The 24558-nt window shown below is 39.4% G+C and overlaps 1 protein-coding gene across 1 annotated transcript in view; it reads right to left on the bottom strand.

Moving 5' to 3' along the window:
- DNAH8 (dynein axonemal heavy chain 8) overlaps positions 1 to 24558 on the bottom strand; it is a 333448-nt gene that overhangs the window by 279992 nt on the left and 28898 nt on the right. The window contains 4 exon segments of the mRNA XM_017870032.1: positions 5130 to 5231; positions 8349 to 8456; positions 14250 to 14363; positions 23391 to 23567. Of these exon segments, the coding sequence (XP_017725521.1) occupies positions 5130 to 5231; positions 8349 to 8456; positions 14250 to 14363; positions 23391 to 23567 (501 nt within the window).

Raw genomic sequence — 24558 nt, 5'->3', positions numbered from 1 at the left:
ATGGCACCAGTGCACTCCAGCCTGAGCAATAGAGCCAGACCTTGTCTCAAAAAACAAAAACAAAATGGTATTGTGAACTATAGTCATCATACAGTACATTAGATCTCCAGAATTTATTCATCCTGCATAACTGAAAATTTGTACTCTTTCACCAGTATCTCGTCATTGTGCCATCCCTCTCCAGCCCCTGGTAACCACCATTCTACTCTCTGCTTCTAAGAGTTTGACTTTTTTAGATTCTACATATAGATGAAAAAAGGCAGTATTTGTCTTTCTGTGTCTGGCTTATTTCACTTAGCATAATGAAATAAAGTTCAGCCATGTTGTCAAAAATGACAATATTTCCTTCTTTGTAAAGACTGAATAATATTCCATTATATATATGCATCCATGCACACACACACACAAACGCATATATATATATACATATATACCCTATATACCACATATTCTTTATCCATTCATCTGTCAACAGGCACTTAGGTTGTTTCCATATCTTGGCTATTGTGAATAATGTTGCAATTAATATAAGAATACAGATATCTCTTTGAGACAGTTACATCATTTCCTTTAAATATTTACCCAGAAATGAGACTGCAGGATCATATGGTAGTTCTAGTTTTAATATTGGGGGGAACCTCTATACTATGTATCATAATGACTATACTAATTTACATTCCTACCAAGAGCATGCACATCCTCACCAACACTTGTTATCATTTGTCTTTTTCTGTAGTAGGCATTCTAACAGATGTGAGATGATACTTCATTGTGGTTTTTAATTTGCAAAGCTGGAGGCATCACACTGCATGATTTTATACCATAGTATATTTGTATATACTACCAAGCTACAGTAATCAAAACAGCATGGTACTGGCATAAAACAGACACATCGACCAACGAAACAGAATAGAGAACCCAGAAATAAATCCATGCATTATGGTCAACTGATCTTTGACAAAGGTGCCAAGAACACACAATGAGGAGAGGGCAGTCTCTTCAATAAATGGTCTTGGGAAAACTGGATATCCACATGCAAAACAATAAAATTGAACCACTGTTTCACATGACATACAAAAGTCAACTTAAAGTTGATTAAAATGTAAAGATAAGACCTGAAACTCNTGTGAGATGATACTTCATTGTGGTTTTTAATTTGCAAAGCTGGAGGCATCACACTGCATGATTTTATACCATAGTATATTTGTATATACTACCAAGCTACAGTAATCAAAACAGCATGGTACTGGCATAAAAACAGACACATCGACCAACGAAACAGAATAGAGAACCCAGAAATAAATCCATGCATTATGGTCAACTGATCTTTGACAAAGGTGCCAAGAACACACAATGAGGAGAGGGCAGTCTCTTCAATAAATGGTCTTGGGAAAACTGGATATCCACATGCAAAACAATAAAATTGAACCACTGTTTCACATGACATACAAAAGTCAACTTAAAGTTGATTAAAAATGTAAAGATAAGACCTGAAACTCTAAAATTACTAGAGGAAAATGTTGGGGAAAAGCTACTTGGCATTGATTTTTTGGATGTGACCCTAAACGTACAGGAAACAAAGGCAAAAATAACAAATGAGATTGTATCAAACTATAAAGCTTTTGCACAGAAAAGAAAACAGAGTGAAGAGACAACCTATAGACTGGAAGACAGTATTTGCAAACCATATATCTAATAAGAGGTTTATTCCCAAAACATATAAGGAACTCAAACAACTCAATAGGAAGAAAATAAATAACCTGATTTTAAAATGAACAAACGAAGCCAGGCATGGTGGCTCACACCTGTGATCCCAACACTTTGGGAGACTGAGGCAGGGAGGATCACTTGAGGTCAGGAGTTCAAGACCAGCCTGGCCAACATGGTGAAACCCTGTCTCTACTAAAAATACAAAACTTAACTGGGCGTGGTGGCAGGCATCTGTAATCCCATCTACTCAGGAGGCTGAGACAGGAGAATTGCTTGAACCTGGGAAGTGAAGGTTGCAGTGAGCCGAGATCGTGCCACTGCACCCCAGCCTGGGCGACAGAGTGAGACTCCATCTCAAAAAAAAATATTTAAAAAATGGGCAGAGGACCTGAAAAGACATTTCTAAAAAGGAAACATACAAATAGCCAGCAGGCATTTGAAAAGATGCTCAGGATCTCCAATTATCAGTTTTATTTTTTAAATGCATACACAACAAAGACTGTCCATAAGTCATTTCTCGGCTCCATTTGCATTCAGCAGTTGCTCCTGGGCATTTCATTGCCTTTACCACCTCAACAACTTCTTTATATCGTTTCTTGAGGTCCTCTTTTGTCTTGCCAGGTACTGCTCCCTCTATTTTTCCTCATCTTTCAGGTGCATCTGAAGGAAGTCTACTTCATGTACTTGAGAGACTACTCCATGTTCTTTTAAAAATTATCCAAAGCCTTTTTTGTCATCTTTTTTTTTTTATGAGGGTCAAGTTTTCAGAGGCTCAATTTTCTTTGCCAATAAGTTCTCTTGACTCCAGAAAAACAATGTGTGTTCATATAATTGGTAATAACTTCCCATATTGAATTAGTTCATGCAGAAAAGGGGCCTGTGGCTTTAATTAGTAACTGCAGACCAATGCTCCTCTGACCAATTTTTACTGCCATTTCCACCTTTGACAGTTGATTTCTCTGCATTCTTTGACGCTTGTCACACACACAAGCCTCCCCTTCCTCTTTCTCCATTCTAATTGGCTCATTTATTTCTTCCGTTTTTACCAGAGCAGCCATTCCTAGATTTTTGTAGATGAGGTATTTCACTGAAGTGTTGTAAACTTGCTAGTTGAAGCCTATCACAAAGTTTTCCCACTTCTTCTACCTTTTCCACTTATTGTCAGAAAAAGTGATTTCAGGTCTTCCTTGAATTTTGAAGGTTTGTCTTTTCCTTTTAACGACTCTTTTCTGGATATCTTTTCCCTTCTTTGCCAACAATGCTTATTGTTTAACTTCCTCTTCTTCCTCCTTAGCTATTCAAGCAGCTTTTAATTCAGCTTGTCTTTGCTTTTCTGTAGCCTCTTGCCTCTTCTATCTTGCTTCTTTCTTGGCTTTCTCTCTCTCTTTTTTTTTTTTTATGTTGAGACAGAGTCTTGTTCTGTCACCCAAGCTGGAGTGCAGTGGCACGATCATGGCTCACCTCACTGCAGCCTCAGCCTCCCAGGCTCAAACAATTCTCCCACCTCAGCCTCCCAAGTTGCTGGGATTACAGGTGTGCACCAACACTCCTGGCTAATTTTTTGTAGAGACAGGGTTTCATCATGTTGCCCACGCTGGTCGCGAGCTCCTGGGCTCAAGCGATCTACCCTCCTCAGCCTCCCAAAGTGCTGGAGTCACAGGCATGAGCCACTGCGTCTGACCTTGGCTTTCTCTTCTTTGAATTTTTTTATCCTTGTATCACAGCTATGTGTATTATCAACTAATGTTTTCAATTCATTTCTTCTTTCTTTCTTTGTGCTCTTGTTGCTCTGTTCTTCTTTTCAATCCCTCTCTTGTCACAATATTCTGCTTTTTTCCTTCTGTATCTAAATAAGAAAATCTGTCCAAGTATAAAACTACACCAGAAGGAATAAAATGATGAATTCATAAATTCATAACACCTGGTTTAGAAACTTTTTTTTGACCATCTGGAATTATTTTTGAATAGTGAGAAAAACACTTCAAAGAAACTGCCCCTTGCTTCACTTTTAGAAGGAACCGAGTTTCCAAATGTATGATCTACACTGTTAAATGCTCCTCTTTTCACTGGGTCATACATTTTATAACTTTAGTGATGCAAGTGAAGTAGTCATTATCTCTTTCCTTTATTGGTTCACCGGCTGCTTTCCATGATGTTTTAAAACCACTGCTTTATGAGCTGCTTTGATGTGTCTCTGTGTAGCTTTGTATCTTACATGGCTAAGTCCAAGAACTGTATAATGATCCTGATTCTTCCAGTCCTTGGAATCAACTGTTTTTAGCATGAGAAACACTAAATGCAATTCTTCCTCTTCTTATCCTCCAGTTCAGAGGTCAGAGCAGGGGTGATAGCAGTGCCCTGGCCAGGATGGCAGTCAGCACCAGACCTGCAGGAATAATGGTTCCCACCCTGGGTGGAGGGCACTACGTTACTTTTCAAACTTGACCTCCCTGTTCAAGCCACACACTTTGGCACTACGAAGACCAGGGAACCTGCACACAGAGATGACCAATAACCACTTCCAGAAGGAGCCTTCTTGCGGTGGCCATTTCTTTCAAACTTTCAATAAGCAGGTCACTTTAATTTTATACAAACTTTTCAGAAAATGGAAAAGGAGGAATACTTCCCCCCACCCTCCATTCATTCTGAGACATTAATGCCAAAAACACAGACAAGGTCAGTATGAGAAAGGAAAATTATAGGCTCTCTCCCTCACCAATACAGTTCCCGAAAATCCTAAACAAAACTGTAGCAAACTGAACTTGAGTGGCTTTTAAAAAGATAATTACACCATGACCAAGTTGAGTTTATCCCAGAAACGTTAGGACAGTTTTAGAAAGTCTAAAAATGTCATCTATCACATTAACAGACTGAGGAGCAAAATTCTATAAGCATCTCAATCAATATGTCCAGAAGACAATTTTTCAAAACCCATTCATAACTTTAAAAACTGTATCTTGGTACTAAACTAATCTGATCGAAGATATATTTAAAACTTACAAAAGCATCCAACTAAATCAGGGAAATGTTAGAAACATTGTCTTCTAAACCAGGATCAAAATTAGGATGCCAACTACTACCGTGTTTATTTAAGGATACATGGTAATCCTAACCAGTGCAAAAAAAGGCAAAAATTTTAATTACAACAGGGACTGGAATGAGATGTAGTGGCCAGAGCATATGAAATGGCACACAGGAGTCTAACACAGGCAGCCATGGAGAAGATGAAAATTAAATTATACCCTAAGAGAAGCACTAAATATAAAGGGAAATAGATAATGAGAATTGTATTCTTTTTATATTCTCAACACCACTCTGCAGGAAGTTTTTTCAGTTAACATATTTTGTGAATAAACAAAGTAAAATTGGGCAGGATGGGAAAAGATTTAATTTATGAAAATAAAAGTACTTCTACAAACCTGAATTTTCTTTAGTACCACTGGCGTTTCCTGATCCCATACATGGTTTAATCCTCCATCAGTAATATATGCTTTACATGCTGTTACCATTTGATTTGTTACCTAAAATAAATACAGGTACAAAATAATTATACGTAAAAAGAGAAATAATATTTATATATAAATTTCAAACCACAAGCATAAAAACATGATAAAGAGTAAACCTATGGGCCAAGTGCAGTGGCTCATGCCTGTAATCCCGCACTTTGGGAGGCCAAGGTGGGCAGATCACTTGAGCCCAGGAGTTCAAGGCCAGCCTGAGAAACAGAATGAGACTCTGTCTCTAAAAATAAAAAATAATAATAATAACATTAAAAAAAAAAACTAGAGAACTTGAAATTGGAATTTTCATTCTCAGAATTTTAAAAGAAATTCTACTGATGAACTAAACATCAATTGGTACAAAAATGAAGAGCAAATGAGTGAGCCAGAAAAGGGCAAAGACGGAAGAAAAAAAATTAAGAGAAATGGAAGTTAGATGCAAGGGGAGAGAATAAATTGAATGGGTAGGTGTGTTAGTCCATTTACATTGCTATCAAGGAACACCTGAGAATGGGTAATTTATAGAGAAAAGAGGCTTATTTGGCCCACAGCTCTGTAGGCTGTACACGAAGCATAGCGCCGGCATCTGCTTCTGATGACAGCCCCAGGAAGCTTACAGTCATGGTCGAAAGCAAAGTGGGAACTGGCCTCGTATGAGAGCAAGCAAAAGAGAGATGCCAGGATCTTTTAAACAATCAGCTGTTGCATGAACTTATTACCACAAGGACGGCACCAAACCATTCATGAGGGATCTACTCCCATGACCCAGACACTTCCTGCCAGGCCCCATCTCCAACACTGAGGATCACATTTCAACATGAGATTTGGAGGGGACAAATATCCAAACCATATCAGTGAACTAGGAATAATCCAAGGCAAAAGAGGACTGTTTCTCAGGAATAAAGAGAAAGGAGGCCAGGTACAGTGGCCCACGCCTGTAATACCTGCACTTTGGGAGGCCGAGGCGGGCGGATCATGAGGTCAGGAGATCGAGACCATCCTGGCTAACACAGTGAAACCCCGTCTCTACTAAAACTACAAAAACTTAGCCGGGCATGGTGGCAAGCACCTGTAGTCCCAGCTACTTGGGAGGCTGAGGCAGGAGAATGGCATGAACCCGGGAGGCAGAGCTTGCAGTGAGCCAAGATTGCGCCACTGCACTCCAGCCTGTGTGACACAGCGAGACTCTGTCTCAAAAAAAAAGAGAAACAAAGTCTTTGGATTGAGACAACTCAGCAAGTGTAGAACGAGATAAATGTAAAAGAAAAAGTTTGAGATTTTAGAAAATCAAAGATAAAGAAAAAATCCTAAAAGATTCCTGGGAGAATAAAACCAGTTACCTACAAAGGAAACAAGAATCAGATTAGCACCAAGCTTCTCATCAACAATATTGAATACTAGACAATGATTGAGCAATATCTTCAACTTCCCAGGAGACAATGATGTCGAATTTAAAATCCAAGTCACACTAGCATTTGAGTGATCACACAAAATGAAAGTGATTTTCAGACATTTAGAAATCCAGGAAGTTCACCACCCTGAAACCCTCTCTGAAAGAACTTTTCTCAGCAAAAGAAATAATGAATCCAAGAAGGAAAAAGATGTGGGAATCACAAAACAGTGGTAATCAATAAATTAGCAATACTTGGATTTTAGTCTGAATACTTGTTGATTCACAATGTTGAAAAAAATGTTAACAATAATATAGAACTGTTAAAAAAACATTCAGTGATACTTGCACAGCAAGAGATTTTATTCAGGAGCATTGTGATAGGTATAGGGACCACTGAAATGGGATCTTGCAGCGGGAAAGAGAGATTGCACTCAACTCTGAACACAGCGTGGGCAAGCAGGAATGTACAGCCAAGGGGCAGGATGGGGGTCAGTGGGTGGAAAATTATTAAGAGGAAACATCAGAGGTAAGGGGGATTTTGGCTAAACTGACCTAACAGGATTCTTGCTGAAGACAGGCCAAAGTGATTGGACAACACCTGGGGGGGCGGGGGGAATGAAAACCTGATCAGGTATCCAGAGTCATCAGATATCGAGAATGGCGGGTTCTTGCTAAACTGACTTAGCAGGGTTCTTTGCTCAAACTAGATTTTACTAGAAAGTGCACAGATGGGCCTACCAGAAGATTCAGAAGCCAAGCAAAGAATCTTTGTCAGAACTAAAAATGATCTCAATGTGGGACATGAGATCATGTCAAGAATTAGAGAGACTGGTAAAGAGGAAGGATTCTGAGAGTCTTGTCGTATTTAGGACATAGTGATTAAACCTATACTTTGCTTTTTAAAAAAACTTAAAATGTGATTGTGACTTTATATATTTAGTTATGCTTGAATAATTTAGAAATAAATTCTATTCATGTGGGTTTTTTTCCTGTTGTTGGGGCTTTTGTTTGTTTGTTTGTTTGTTTGTTTGTTTGTTTTTTGAGACAGGGTCTTACTCTCTTGCCCAGGCTGGAGTGCCATGGTGTGATCACAGCTTACTACATTCTTGAACTCCCAGGCTCAAGGAATCCTCCTGCGTCAGCCTCTGGAATAGCCAGGACTACAGGCGCACACCACCATGCCCAGCTAACTTTAAAAAATTTTTGTTGTAGAGCCAGGGTCTCCCTATGTTGCCCAGGTTGGTCTCAAACTCGTGACCTCCAGCGATCCTCCCACCTTGGCTTCCCAAAGCACTGGGATTACAGCCTGAGCCACTACGCCTGGTTTCATGTGTTGCCTGAGTAATTTTTCAAATTATTTTAAATAATTAACCATGTGGTGCTACACAGGAAGATTTTACACAAAATATAGTGCTGATGGGAGTAGCTAAAGAAGCACTGTTAATAGTAGACACACTCCTATCTCTTGGGTAGAATCAAAACTATTTGAAATGAATAAATTAAAAAGCCACCAGGCACATTTTCTTTAAGTATTGGGGCTTACATCTGATAAACAGAAAAGTACCAATTACTCCCTTCAATTAAGTACAACCGAGTCCAGTCAGCGCCTTTCTCTTCTTGCCCACTGGAAATACTAAAACTCTGAGAGGCACTCAGGCTTCCCAATTCCCTTCCTAGGGCTCAGAAGGAAAGATTTGCTAACTTTTTCACAGGATGACATGTAATTTCCTCCCATAGAAACTTACCTTGATAAACAATGAGGTCATTCTCTCTGAGGTATTATAATACCTTGACACACCGTGAATCATTCTGATGGCATTAATCAAATTTTGTATTCCATGTGCCATGGAAACCTAACATTGAAACAAATTAAGTGAATTCCATCATATGCGTATAGTTTTAATAACCAATATTCTATAATACTCAAAATTCTAAACATGCACAAAATAGTATAGCATTTTTATCTTAAAGTCAAATTTTACTAAATGCAATGCAGTATTCTAGACTAGACCCTGGAACAGATAATGGGACATTAGTTTTGACAAACAAAGGTAATACAAGATGTTAACAGGAGAAACTGGGTAAAGAGAATTCTGTGCTATCATTGCAACTTTTCTGTAAATCTGAACTTAAAAGTTTATCTAAAATTAAATTTTAGAGGTGAGAGCAATTTTAAGGTTAATAGTTCATTCTGCTCTTTTTAAAGGTGAAGAAACTGATACCTTGAGGGGTAAAGTGACTTTCTTATGGTCAGAAAACTAGCTAAAATAGAAATCAGACTAGCATTCACTTTCTTTTAGGCAACTCAGTTCACCTTTTAGCAATCCTACCAAGTGCCATTAGGCTCTGAAGATACTGGGAGAAATCCAAACCTATTCGTGAGTAGCTCACAGCAGAGTGGAAGAGAAAAACACAAACAAGTAAAACAAGTAGAACAAGATAGAGCAAAGCGGAACAAGTACAACAAGTATATAAAACAATCGCAAACATAAACTGAATGCTTACTATATTCCAGGCTAAGAGCATTAGCATGTTATCCTAAGACATGCTGACAACAACCATGAAAGGTAGGTTTGATTACATCAGATATAAAACATCACTGATTGTAAGACTGCACCATTATTTTCTGTGCTATTGAGAAAGAAAAAAGACACCCAAGATGAGGAATCTAACTCCTACACAATACCAGGCCACCAGTGGGCCCTCCCTGGTAAGGTAAGCATGAAATAAACCAACCACGGAGAAAAAGAGAGAAACAAAATGTACATACTACCAGGAGGAGGAAAGAAACCAAGCTTCTTTGAGAAGGTATGCACAGGTACTCAACTGCAGTCTGAATTCATACGAATGGTACCAAAATCCAAAACAAAACAAAAAAAAACACCCTCAAGGACAGAACTAATAATTTAAGGTAGTATCAACTCACAACCACAATGATTCATAAAACCTAACTGACTAAAGTATGTCCTAAGTTCAGAGATACTAAAATGTGAAAAAATGTCTTAGAATCTGTAAAATAAAGTGTCAGGCCTCTGAGCCTAAGCTAAGCCGTCATATCCCCTGTGACCTGCATGTGTATACATCCAGATGGCCTGAAGTAACTGAAGAATCACAAAAGAAGTGAAAATGGCCTGTTCCTGCCTTAACTGATGACATTACCTTGTGAAATTCCTTCTCCTGGCTCATCCTGGCTCAAAAGCTCCCCCACTGAGCACCTTGTGACCCCCGCCTTACCCGCCAGAGAACAACCCCTTTTGACTGTAATTTTCCACTACCCACCCAAATCTTATAAAACGGCCCCACCCCTATCTCCCTTTGCTGACTCTCTTTTTGGACTCAGCCCACCTGCACCCAGGTGATTAAAAAGTTTTATTGCTCACACAAAGCCTGTTTGGTGGTCTCTTCACATGGACGCGAGTGAAATAAAGCATTATCACTGTTCCCATTTTGCAAATGAGAAAACAGAGAGGTAGAGACGTTAAGTCCCTTGCCTAAGATCCAGCAGCTGTAAGTACCTAGTGGACATTTGGAGACCCTGTTTGTAACCATGATGCAAATCACTACGGAAGAACAGACAAAGCCAATGGCATCCCTGCCTTCAAGGAAATTTCCTTTTAATTGATGGGATAAGATAAAATATATAAGACTTTTTTTATTGGCAATGGAAGAAATACAGCCAAGAAAAACAACTACTGATTAGTGTACGGTATGTCCTAGACGTAAGGTGTCACTACGGAATAATTAAATCAGTTTTATGTGGCTTACGGAAATTAACATCATTACTTTATAGTTAACCTTGTAGGTCAGAATTCCTATTATATATGGTATCTGTAGATCAAAAAGATCCTAATAAAAATATGCCTAGAAGGAGTCCCTTCCACCTTTGCTAAGTCATGTCTACAAAGTACCACTAAACTCCAATAAAGAGGGCTCAGGGATGGCATCAAATGGGTCCTTCAGGAAAATGTCCTTCTTCTGAACCTTAAACATCATTATTTATAATAGCAGCTCCTTGAGTGCACTGCTGTTGTCCATCTATACACAGTGTTCAGATACCTTATATGTGAAACATATAATAGTAAGATATGCCTAAAGCACAATACCAGGGTGATAAAAAAAAATGAAACATACATAAAACTTATGAACCAGAAATGGAAGCATGAATCCCCTGCACTTTTCTACCCAAATGACAGTTATGAACTAAACAGCAATTGCTGGTTACTTTTAATCAGAATAAAGAAAACAAGGGGGAAGAGGAGTTGTTGAAAGTACAGATATAGTGGGTGTATGAGTGGGAAGCAATTATATGACTCAATACTATTAGTACTTCTGTCATTTCAAAAGGTAATGCTTGAAACCTTCCTACATGAGAGAATATAAAAAGCTCAACAACAACAAAATAACAATAATAAGGTACATCCATGGTTAGAGTAATGGAACAAAGTTTTTTAAAATTACTAGGATGAAAAAAACATAAGAACTAAATGATTTTTAAATTATATGAATTAAAACAAGTCTTTTGAATCAAGAAGTTGAAATCAGTATACCTTAAAATTTGGAGTCTTGATAGCAATAAAGAGTATTCTATCTTTCTTTCGAGTTTACTTTTAGAATAAAAGCTTTAAATATATAGAAAAGTACAGAGAATAATATAATGACCACCTACTCCCATCACCAGATTTGACAAGTGTGAACATTGTGCCATAGTCACTTCCTCTATTATTTTTCACATCAAGAGCTACTTGCAGTAGCCCTGGAGTAGGCTTTAGGTATTATGTGTATTTCATATTTGCATCTTCAAATCTTGTGAGCAATCCAAAATGCTTGTGACATGTAATAATTTTAATTCTTCTTGGACAGAAATTTTAATTGCTCGTATTGTAAAGTTGGGGAATTAAGTCATTGAGCTACCAAGTAAGCCAAGCAACGGCCCCATTTCTCCAACACCATACAATTTAATTTTCTTTACTTGGGGTCATGCGCATAGAAATACCTAAGAAATGATATAAATGTTCTTATATTAAACAAATTTTACGAAGGTTCACAACACAAGTCCAGCTACTAGTAGCAGGGGTAAAAATGAGAAGAATGAAGTTTAAGAAAGTCATAATTCTTGGTGGGGAGGAAGGGAGAGAGATGTGAGCTGAAAAACTTCCTCTTGTATACTGTACTCACTACCTCGGTGACAGGATCCATACCCCAAACCTCAGCATCATGTCATGTACCCATGTAACAAACCTGCACATGTACCCCTGAATCTAAAATAAAGCTGTGATTTTTTAAACAGTCATAATTATTTGCAAATAACACTAATAAGTTTTAAATAAAATCTACAATCTCTTTATGGACTCAATTAAAAGACTCTGCTTCTAAAGTCTTCCTGTCCCGTCTTGTGGTGCTCCTTGATGGATGATGGATTCCTCATGGCAGTAAGAAATGCACTTGTCCAAGACTCTCAACTGACATTTTTCCCTCCCCTTTCATATTAAACTTCTTGACTACTAACACTCTCTTGGAATGATTATGAACTGCCTCTACACCTTCTTCTTCTCCAACTCTAAGTGATACAGGCCATAACGTCTTTCCTTCTCCCTGCCTCTAGGATGAAACCTGCACTGACCCAAGAAGGTTGGTCAACAAAACCATGTGGCCAGTGCTGCCACCTACATGGAAGATTTGACTACTTCTTTAAAAATTAGAGTGAAGAATACTGAATACAGATATCAGACACAAATTAAATTAATTTGAAAGCACTGGGGCGGGCACGGTGGCTCACGCCTGTAATCCCAGCACTTTGGGAGGCGGAGGCGGGCAGATCACTTGAGGTTGGGAGTTTGAGACCAGCCTGGTCAACATGGCGAAACCTTGTCTCTACTAAAAATACAAAAATTAGCTGGGCATGGTGGCACGCACCTGTAACCCCAGCTACTCAGGAGGCCGAGTCAGGAGAATTGCTTGAACCTGGGAGGGGGAGGCTGAAGTGAGCAGAGATGGCGTCACTGCACTCCAGCCTGGGCAACAGAGAGAGACTCCATCCCAGGGTGGTGGGAGCGGGGGAAGGGAAGAGGAAGCATTTTAACTTAGAGAATACCTTGAAGAAGCAACATAGTAAAGTGGAAAAATAATACGACCCATAATGCTAGAGACAGCTAGATCCGAATTTGGTCCCACCACGGATCATCGTAGAAATGCTCAAACTCAGTTTCCTAATCTTTGAAATGAGGGTCATTGTGTATACAGAATGAAAACATATTTAAAGCATGTGGCACAATGCCTATAACAAAAGTTCAAGGATTCTCAAGCCTGGGAACAGCTTTAAAAATGCAGCTGTCTGGGCAACCCTCCTGCCTACAAGTGTCTTACAAAAGAAGTGACATCCAGGCAAAATGGGGAAATCCTGCCCTAAGTTCTCAACAACTACTAGCTTCCTTGAATTCTCCTTCTATTAAATAAAGGATAGAGTTTTTTAAATTTTCATATTTTATATGAAATACTATGAAATACCAGATTATAAATTTGAATATAAACTTTTAAAAAATAAAAGCAAATGGTAGTGCTAACATGTTCTTTAAAGGATCTCTATGGAAATATTAAGAGAAGAATAGGCTAGAAATTAGAAGATGGGTTCTGTCCTGCATCCCTGATTAGTTGAGCGATGCTGGCAAAGTCACTACACCATGATGAGTTTGGTTTCCTAATCTGTAACCTGGGAAATATCTACCTTGATAGGCAGCCCCGAAGATGGCCCCAGTGATGCTCACTCACATAGTACTCACACCCTTGTATACTCCCCTACCTGCCCAGAATGAACCAGACTCACTTGCTTCTAGTCAATAGAATACAACAGAAATGATGGGCTGTCACTTCAGAGATTAGGTTACAAAAAGAAGGTGGATTCCAACTTGGGTGTTCTCTCATTCTACTCCTCACTCTTGGATCACTCACCCCAAGGGGAGCAAGTTGCCAGGTGGAGAGGCCCATGTGGCTAGGGACTGGGGCCTGCCAATAACCACATGAGTGAGCTGAGAAGAAGACTCTCCCCAGTCAGCCTCCCCCACTTCAGATGAGTCCACAGTCCCACTTAGCCTCTGGGCCACCTCATGAGAGACCTTGAAGCAGAAGCTCTTAGCTATGCCTTGCCTGGATTCCTGAGCCACAGAAACTCTGACATGAGAATGCTCACTGTTTTTAAGCCACTCAGTTGTGAGGTAATTTGTTATGCAGCAAAGGGTAAAAATACATTAATATTTGCCTTGCTTATTTCATATTATACTAATGATTCACTATATATTTAAATATGGGTTAAAATATTAAATATAGTTTATCATTCTTCATAAACACATAAGAGGAAAATACATTACTTTAAATAACTTTTGGCAGGAAGTTTTTCCCCAATATACACATATTAAAGATTTTAATGCATTAATTATACAAGTTAATTTCTTAAATTGTACTTTTTTTTTTCAGAGATGGAGTCTTCTTGCTCTGTCACTCAGGCTGGAATGCAGTGGCACAATCATAGCTCACTGCAGCCCCTTGCGCTCCTGGGCTCAAGCGATCCTTCCACCTCAGCCTTCTGAGTAGCTAGAATTACAGGTGCGAGTCATTGCACTCAGTTCAAAACTGTACTTTAAAAGCATACTTACTAGGTCATGGTTATAGAGAGGTTGACACACTTTTTCCAAAGTATACAAATATCTGACATTATCTTTGGATTCATTTGCTGTATCAGTGATTCTTGCATCCAAATCACGCCAATTCTAAGGAAAAAATGTATAAGAATTCTATGAAACATTCAAATACATCAGTGTGCTAAAGTTTACTCAAGAAATTCAGTCTTCCCAATCATACATATACTAAAATAGTAGACATTTAAGTGTAATTAATATATGTTTTTCTTATAATACTTAAGACAAAGTTATTACAAGCACCTTAAATGATTTACTAAAACTAAAGACTCATCCTGTTTATAACTAAAATCCTGTCTGTAGGCTTGAACTGGACCTGCTTCTATGAGGAATGACTTTTCCAGGGTAACTATTTGTGACATTATATTACTCTGGGTCTTCAAGAATGGGTCAAGTTATTAAAATAGAACATCATGGCCGGGCGTGGTGGCTCACACCTGTAATCCCAGCACTTTGGGAGGCCAAGGTGGCGGATCACGAGGTCAGGAGATCAAGACCATCCTGGCTAACACAATGAAACCCCATCTCTACTAAAAATACAAAAAATGAGCCGGGCGTGGTGGCGGGCGCCTGTAGGCCCAGCTACGCAGGAGGCTGAGGCAGGAGAATGGCGTAAACCCGGGAGGCAGAGCTGGCAGTGAACTGAGATCATACCACTGCACTCCAGCCTGGGCAACAGAGTGAGACTTTGTCTTAAAACAAAACAAAACAAAAACAAAAAACAGAACATTATTCAAAACAAAACCTTACTAGCAAAGTGAAGGCAATTTGAAATCAACAATTTCTTGTAAGTGGTCATCAAACAGTACCTGCTTAAATAACTGATTATGAGAAAGTTCTTCTTTATTTTGAGAAGAAAAATCTATCTTCCTGCAATCTCTGCTCATCTGTGTAGTTTTGCATAATGGAGCCTAGTGAACACACAGCATCCCTTCAAATGTTGAAGACATTTACCATATCATCACTAAGTCTTTTATTCAAAGATGAGCACTCTGTGTCCCTTTAGTCATTTAATAAGACGTGGTCTTTTTTTTTTACTTTAAGTTCCAAGATGTAAGTGCAGAATGTGTAGGTTTTGTTACATAGTATACATGTGCCATGGTGGTTTGCTGCCCCTATCAACCCCTCATCTGGGTTTTAAGCCCCGCGTGCATTAGCTATTTGTCCTAATGCTCTACCTCCCCTTTCCCCGCTGACCCCTGACAGGTTCCGGTGTGTGATGTTCCCCTCCCTGTGTCCATGTCTTCTCATTTTTCAGCTCCCACTTATGAGTGAGAACATGCGGTGTTTGGTTTTCTGTTCCTATGTTAGTTTGCTGAGGATAATGGCTTCCAGTTTCATCCAGGTCCCTGCAAAGGACATGATCTCATTCCCTTTTATAGCCACATAGTGTATATGTGCCACATTTTCTTTATCCAGTCTATCATTGATGAGCTTTGGGGTCGGTTCCAAGGACATGGTCTTAATAGCTTCAGCCTCTTGGCCTTTCTACTCTGGACGCACACAACATCACTCTAAACACACATGCTTCAGGAATGAAAGGAAGCCTTCAGTGTGATCTGGCCAATGCTGAGAAGAGCCAAAACATCACCTTCCCTTTTTCTGGAAACTATATCTCTCATAAAGCAGCCTAGGATCAAGTTGACTCACATCAGTAATATCATTCGATCAATGGATTCAACTAAAACTGTTAAGTCTTTATCCAAAGTTGATTAATTTCTCTCCTTCAAATTCTTTCAGGATTTTTAACCTATTCTTAATAAATGTTATCTTATTATTAACTGACCACTCTTACATACTAGGGATGATAAAATCAAGTGCCTGTTTGAGAATTGGTCAGAGATGAGAGCATGAAATGGAGAGGTCTACCCAGCAAAAACAGAAATAACATTCTCTGAACAAAACCATTTTAAAAAAATAATGGGAGCCAAACAGTTTGTCAACAAACCCATCCAACAAAGAGGTTGGGATATCAGTATGGCACCCCTGCTCTTACCACTGAAGACCTTCTTAGATCTTTATATTGTCATCCAATATATTTCTTTCCCTCCCTCCTCAATGTCATTAATAGATTTGCTACCACATTTGCTTTGTATCCTTTCTAAAGACTACAGATTAGTATTTTTAATACAAAATGTCTGAAGGTCACTATGGCAGATCATTAGAGACCTCTCTCCAAGAGCTTAAATTGTATGTGCCTTTGACCCACAAATTCATAAATTCTCTCCTAGGGATATGCCTTAGAGAAATTCTCACACATGTGCACCAGGAGACATGAATAAGAATGTTCATTGAATCATTGCTTGCAATGACCCCAAACTAGAAACAATCCAAATGTCCATTCTGGGATAATAGATAAATAAATTGTGGTGCATTCATGCAACAGAATATGATACAGCAATAAAAACAAAGGTAGCAAATGAATAATAATGCACACATTAACATGATGAATTCTCACAAATAACGTTGAGTAAAAGCTGGTTGCAGAATATATGATATGACTCCATTTACATACATTTCAAAAATATATAAAACTAAGTCTCAAAATTTGATATTCTGGAGAAAAAACTGTATAAACTTATTTCAAAATGTATACCAAAGGATGAAAATACATGAATTGTTAAGACAAATCTGGAAAAGAAGAACAAAGAGTGGATGTACAAAAATTATGATGATTACAAGAAAATGAAGGCCGGGTGCGGTGGCTCACACCTGTAATCCCAGCACTTTGGGAGGCCGAGACGGGCGGATCACGAGGTCAGGAGATCGAGACCATCCTAGCTAACACAGTGAAACCCCGTCTCTACTAAAAATACAAAAAAATTAGCCAGGCGTAGTAGCAGGCGCCTGTAGTCCCAGCTATTCGGGAGGCTGAGGCAGGAGAATGGCGTGAACCCAGGAGGCGGAGCTTGCAGTGAGTCGAGATCGCGCCACCGCATTCCAGCCTGGGTGGCTGAGCAAGACTCTGTCTCAAAACAAAAAAAAAGAAAAAGAAAAAAAAAGAAAATGACAAACAGTGGCCAAGTGCGGTAGCTCATGCCGGTAATCCCAGCACTTTGGGCAGCCAAGGTGGGCAGATCACGAGGTCAGGAGTTCAAGACCAGCCTGGCCAACATAGCAAAACCTTGTCTCTACTAAACAAAAGAAAATTAGCTGGGCGTGGTGGCACGTGCCTGTAGTCCCAGCTACTCGGGAGGCTGAGGCAGGAGGATTGCTTGAACCTGGGAGGTGGAGGTTGCAGTAAGCCGAGATCGCGCCACTGCACTCCCGCTTGGGCAACAGAGTAAGATTTCGTCTCAAAAAAATAAAAAAAGAAAAAAGAAAATGACAAATAGTGCTGGGAAAATTAGCCAGCCATTTGGGAAAAAGAATGCTAGCTGAAGAGGTAAGAGCATGACCTTATATCCTGCTTCCCCTCTTACTAACTCTGTGACCTTGAACAAGAAACTTAATCTCTCACTGTTCTTTGTACAAAATGGGGAAGATAATAATAGGACCCATTTGATCCAGATGATGTGAGGATTAAATGAAATGTTATAGGTAAGATACTGAACATAATGCCTGGCACTTAGTAAGCACACAATAAATGTTAGCTGCTATTATTATCATTGCTATTAAATCTTACATGATTCACACAAATAAATTCCAAGTTAACTGAAGAATAAAGTATAAAGAAACAAAACCCTAGAAATAGAAGAAAAGGGTAATTAATTCTATTTTAAATTTAGGTTAACCTTAATTTTCCTTTTTTTTTTCTTTTTTGAGATGGAGTCTCACTCCTATCACACAGGCTGGAGTGCAGTGGCATGATCTCGGCTCACTGCAATCTCCACCTCCCGGGTTCAAGCGATTCTCCTTCCTCAGTCTCCTGAGTAGCTGGGATTACAGGCATACGCCACCAGTACCGGCTAATTTTTGTATTTTTAGCAGAGACAGGGTTTTGCCATGTTGGCCAGCCTGGTCTCGAACTTCTGACCTCAGGTGATCCACCCACCTCGGCCTCCCAAAGTGCTGGGATTACAGGCGTGAGCCACCACGCCCAGCCAATTTATTCTTCTTAAGAAGGTCTTTTTAAACAATACATGAAAGACAAAAGCAATAAGAGGTTGAAAAAATTATTTCAACTAAATATAAAATTCATGATAAATGATCCCATTTTTTAAAATTAAAATATAAGCAAGAAGAAAGCACATCTAGCACCCAGATTTTGGTTCCTAATTACTACTCTCCAATAAAATAAACCCAGGCTCCTTGGAGAAGTGCTGATCTCAGGACTAGGGCAGAACAAATACAAAATGAGCCTTAAGCATTTATCTAGTGGTAGAGGTAAAGAAGTGGTCCAAACAGAGTAAGGGAATCAGAAGGAAACACAGGAGCCAACCTGAAAGATTTCCCGATGGCCAAAGAGGAAACACAATTTGAGCAATAAACTAAATAATGATAGTACTCAATTATAACCGAAAGCATGAAATAAATACCCATGAGGCTATACTAATGAAAATAAACGATCAAATACATAACTACAATGAGAGAAGAGACAACTTTTTCTTACATAAAAATTCTGATTAATAAACGTGGAAGGAATGAGGGAACTAGAAAACCACCATTAGCATACCACAGTAATAACTGCCGCGTCAAGATCCACCTATGAAAGCTATTCATGTAGTTTAAGGTTATCTTCCACAAAATAAATACGTGTACAGTACAGAGACCTGGCAAATTCCACCCTAACTAAATGATCAATTTTAAATCAACAGTAACAAGGCACATCAATATAATGTACCCCCTGATAAGTCATACTGGGAAGGGCACATCAACTCTGGCATTCTTACCAAAGATGCATAACCTCAATGTATTCACAAGAAACCATCAGAAAAACCCAAATTGAGGGACATTCTTCTAAATAACTGACCATTACTATTCAAAAGTATCAAGGTCATGAAATGCAAGTACAGACTAAGGAACTGTTCCATTGGAGGAGGCTAAAGAGACATGACAGTCAAATGTAATAGGATCCTGGATTGGATCCCAGAACAGATAAAAATACATAAGTGGAAAACCTGGAGAAATATAAATTGTATGTAGCATTGTTAATAGTATTGTACCAATGTTATCCCTTCATTTTGATCATTGTACAATAGTTTTAAGATGTTAACATTAGGGGAAGCTAGATGAAGAGCAGGCAGGAACTCTCTGTACTATCCTGGTTGACTCTTCTATAAGTCTAAAATGAGTTCAAGTGTTCAAGTTTTAAAAAATACAAGCCTTGGCCAGGCGTGGTGGCTCACGCCTGCAATCCCAGCACTTTGGGAGGCCGAGATGGGTGGATCACGAGGTCAGGAGATCGAGACCATCCTGGTCAACATGGTGAAACCCGTCTCTACTAAAAATACAAAAAAAATTAGCTGGGCGTAGTGGTGGGCGCCTGTAGTCCCAGCTACTCGGGAGGCTGAGGCAGGAGAATGGTGTGAACCTGGGAGGCAGAGCTTGCAGTGAGCCGAGATTGTGCCACTGCACTCCAGCCTGGGCGACTGAGCGAGACTCTGTCTCAAAAAAAAAAAAAAAAAATACAAGCCACAGACTAAGAAAAAGTTTGCACTGTAATTGTCAAGGTCCATATGGGGGTCTGGGATTTTACCCTGCTTAGAAGTTAACGCATTAGCCTTTTACTGTTTTATTGATGATGGGAGAAAACATGAGATTTGGGGTCAGAGACAAGGATTTTATTACATCACAGCAACTGGCATGAGCATTATGTTGCGTTTGTTCCCCCATGACCCTAAATATCCACAAACTGATGCTTGCACCTGCAATAGGTTGTGTTATGGGTGAGGAACACTGAGTTTAGGGGAATTTATCCTTTTTACAGTAAGCGGTAAGTAATTCTGCTCTTTGTCTGGGGGACACGTGCACTGACCCCTCAAGGTTGCTCACTGCAAACAGAACTCTGAGAGATGTTCAGATAAAGAGCAGTATGGACCTTGCGTTCTTTTCATATATAGTGAAAATGTGCAGAGATGCCCAGGAGTCATGGTGAATTACTTCACCCAACAAATATAACAAATGATTAATATCCATATTATATAAAGGACTCCAAGTGACCGGGCACAGTAGCAACGTCTATAATCCCAACACTTTGGGAGTGTGAAGCAGGAGGATTCTTTGAGACTGTGACTTTGAGACCAGCCTGGGCAACACAGTGAGACCCTATCTCTATAAAAAAAAATTTATTTTAAATTAGTTAGGGACAGTGGCACATGTCTGTAGTCCTAGCTACTCAGGAGGCTGAGGCGGGAGGGTCACTTGAGCCCAGGAGGTCAAGCGTGCAGTGAATCATGATAGCGCCACTGCACTCCAACCTGAGTGACGAAGAGAAGCCTGTCTCAAAAACATTAAAAAATAAAGAACTCCTATAAATCAGTACAAAACAATGTCTGAATTTTTCTAAATAAGGGAAAGATACAAAAAGAAAATTCACAAAAGAAATATGAATAGCCAGTAAACATGCAAAAACTGAACAACTCCACTACTAACAAGGAAAGAACAAAATAAAACAAGCCATTTTCCATATGTCAGGTTGGCCCCCAACATTTTTTTTTTTTTAGTTTTTTTAATGAGATAGGGTCTCGCTATGTTGCCCAGCCTGGAGTGCAGTGGCTATGCATAGGCATGATCCCACTATTGATCAGCACAAGGGTTTTGACCTTCTCTGTTTCTGACCTTGATCAGTTCACCCCTCCTTAGGCACCCTCATCATCCCACTCCTGGGACATCACTATATCGATGCCAAACTTAATGTGAACAGACAATCAACATAGTGCACTACAGCTCAGAATTCTTGAGTTCAAGCAATCCTCTTGCCTCAGCCTCCCAAGTAGCTCAGACTACAGGTTTAGGCCACCTGCCTGGCAAAAAAAAATATAACTGTACTAATAATTAGTGCTGAAAAGCTGTGGAGTATCCAACCTAAGGAAATATTTGCATATGGACATATAAAAGCTTCCACCGCAGCAATATTTATAAACACATAGAAAAGGAACCATTTTCCTTAAAAAGTTAAGCATATAATTAATATGTGACCCAGAAATTCCACCCCTAGGTATAATAACCAAGACAAATGACAATAGATATCAACACAAAAAGTTGTACAGTACATGAATGTTCATAGCAGCATTATGTATAATTGCCAAAAAAATGGGAACAACCCAAATGTCCATAAACTGATAAACAAAATGTGGTATATTCATACAACAGAATATGATCCAGCCATAAAAAGGAATGACATACTGATACATGCTACAAACATGGATGAACCTTGAAAACATTATGCCAAGTGAAAGAAACCAGTAACAAAAGGCAAAGAATCTATGATTCCACTTACATAAAATGTCCAGAATAGGCAAATCTAGACAGAGGGCTCGGGGGAAGAGGGAATGTTGGAAATGGGAAGGTGAGAGCTAAAGGATACAGAGTTTCTCTTTGAGGTGATGAAAATGTTCTAATGTACAAATTGTGGTGATATTTGTGCAATTATGAACACACTAAAAATATCTGAATTGTTGACTTTAAATGGATAAAATGAATAGTATGTGAATTATATCTCAGACTTGCAAAAAAAAGAAAGGAGAAAATTGGTCCACAAACAGGGAAAGGATCAGATAAAATCTAACAGGCTACATTAACATTTTGGGCAAGGCACAGTGACTCACACCTGTAATCCTAGCACTTTGGGAGGCTGAGGTGGGATAATCGCTTGAGCCCAGGAGTTCAAGACTAGCCTGTACAACACTTTTAAAAAAATTATTTAATTAGTTGGGCACGGTGGCATATGACAGTAGTCCCAGCTACTCAGGAGGCTGAGGTGGGAGGATGGCTTAAGCCTGGAAGGTCGAGGCTGCAGTGAGCCATGATGGTGCCTTTGCACTCCAGCCTGGGTGACAGAGTAAGATTCTATCTAAAAACAAACAAACAAAAAACAACAACAACATTTTTTGGAAAACCATACTGCTCAAGCTCCATCTAACAGGCATAACTCCAAGATATACTATCAGGGTAGGGAAGGGAAGTTGAAAAGTATTATGCTATGACATTTATTTAATTTAAAAATTAGAAACACAAAACTAAACTATGTCATTTGTGCATAATAAACTCATACATAAATACCACAGAAGATGTTTGAAGAAAAAAACAAAATAGAAAAATGTGGTTGTCTTTCTGTGCTTACTATTCAGGACACAGAGTTGTGAATGGTGGGGCTAAGGGTATGTGATTAAGAGAGACTTGTTTTATTCGTACTGCTTAAATCTTTTACCAAAAAAGTATTAGTTTATTTTTCTGTGCAAAGAGAAATACATATAAAGAAAGAAAGAAAAAGAAGTCAGGTGCGGTGGCTCACGCCTGTAATCTCAGCACTTTGGGAGGCTGAGGTGGGCGGATCACTTGAACTCAGGAGTTTGAGACCACCCAGAGCAATATGGTGAAATCCCATCTCTACAACAAATACGAAAATTAGCCGGGCGTGGTGGCGCATGCCTGTTAGTCCCAACTACTCAGGAGGCTGAGGCAAGATAATCGCTTGAGCCTGGGAGGTGGAGGCTGCAGTGAGCTGTGAACACACTACTGCACCCCACCTAAGTGACAGAATGAGACCCTGTTTAAAAAAAAAAAAAAGAGAGAGAGAGAGAGAAAAGAAAAGGATCTAGAATCAAGCCAAACTGTAAATGACCTCCAGGAAAAGAGGTAGAATCGTGGGGATGAGATGTATTCTACTTTTGACTTTATATGCAGTTGTTTACCTCAACGAGCCTATATTGATTTTCTTCATTGATTTACAATTTCAAAAACAATTTAAAAATAAAAGATGATCACTTTCCTAGAAATCACCCCATAGCAGTATGGTCAAAATTGGTCTGTGAAATCCTGAGAAATAAATCTTCATTTCCTCTTCTGGAAATAATTGTGATATATGTAAAAGTCTTACTCAAACGCTAACACTTCTAAACACGATTCCAGTATATTACACTAAGAAGTAGTTCAACAGGATAATTTTCTAGCTGCTTGTTCTGAAGTATACCAAACTTTAAATAGAAAGCCTTTTACCTTTAGCAGTTTGGAGTGCGCAACATTTAGCACATTTATGACAGCCTTACAACTTGGCCCTTTAATCTGCTCAATGATATAGTTGAACTTGGCTGACATGCGTTTCCAGTGTTCCAGTTCGGTGAGTGGACCTGAATCATCAGCTTCTTTTCTCATCTGCTCACTCTCAATAAGTACCTGCAATCAAAAAAAATTTATAAAATATAGAAATGTTATATTCTTCTTTGTGAAAATCTGATTGCATCTTTTTGAAGGCAGCTAAAAGTATAAATAATGTTCAACACCAAATAATGTTTAAGAACTCTTAGTAAATGAAGACTAGAGGAGAACTTCTACAACATGATAAATACTATCTACTAAAACTCTCCAGCAAACGTAATATTTAAAGGTGACAGTTTCTCTTACTTATTTTTTTTTTTTCGGTGGTGGGGGGGGACATAGTTTTTTGGTTTTGGGGCTTTTTTGTTTGTATGTTTGTTCTGAGGCAGGGTCTCGCTCTGTTGCCTACACTAGAGTGCAGTGGCACAATCAGAGAGCACTGCATCCCCAACCTCCTGGGCTGAAGCAATCCTCCCGCCTCATCCTACTGAGTAGCTAGGACTACAGGCAAGTGCTACCACAGACAGCTAATTTGTAGTTTTTTGTAGAGATAGCACGTCACTATGTTGCCCAAGCTGGTCTCAAACTCCTGGGCTCAAGTAATCCTCCTGCCTCAGTTTTCCAAAGTGTTTGGATTACAGGCATGAGTCACCATACCTGGCCAAAGGTGATATTTTAGAAAATATCACTTTAAAACCAAGGACATGACAAGTTTGACACAATCACCACCCACTTCTATTCCACCTGGTAATAGATGTCCCAGAACAAGAGAACTAAAGAAACAGAAGGTATAAGAATTGGAAATAAGGCCGGGCGCAGTGGCTCAAGCCTGTAATCCCAGCACTTTGGGAGGCCGAGACGGGCGGATCACGAGGTCAGGAGATCGAGACCATCCTGGCTAACATGGTGAAACCCCGTCTCTACTAAAATAAAAAAAAACTAGCCGGGCGAGGTGGCGGGCGCCTGTAGTCCCAGCTACTCCGGAGGCTGAGGCAGGAGAATGGCGTAAACTCGCGGGCAGAGCTTGCAGTGAGCTGCGATCCGGCCACTCCCTCAGGCCCATGCGACA

The sequence above is a fragment of the Rhinopithecus bieti genome, unplaced genomic scaffold (genome assembly GCF_001698545.2).
Source record: "Rhinopithecus bieti isolate Rb0 unplaced genomic scaffold, ASM169854v2 scaffold_4553, whole genome shotgun sequence".
Taxonomy (NCBI): domain Eukaryota; kingdom Metazoa; phylum Chordata; class Mammalia; order Primates; family Cercopithecidae; genus Rhinopithecus; species Rhinopithecus bieti.
Note: the sequence above shows the minus strand (reverse complement) of the source record. Positions and strands in the feature narration are given on the sequence as shown.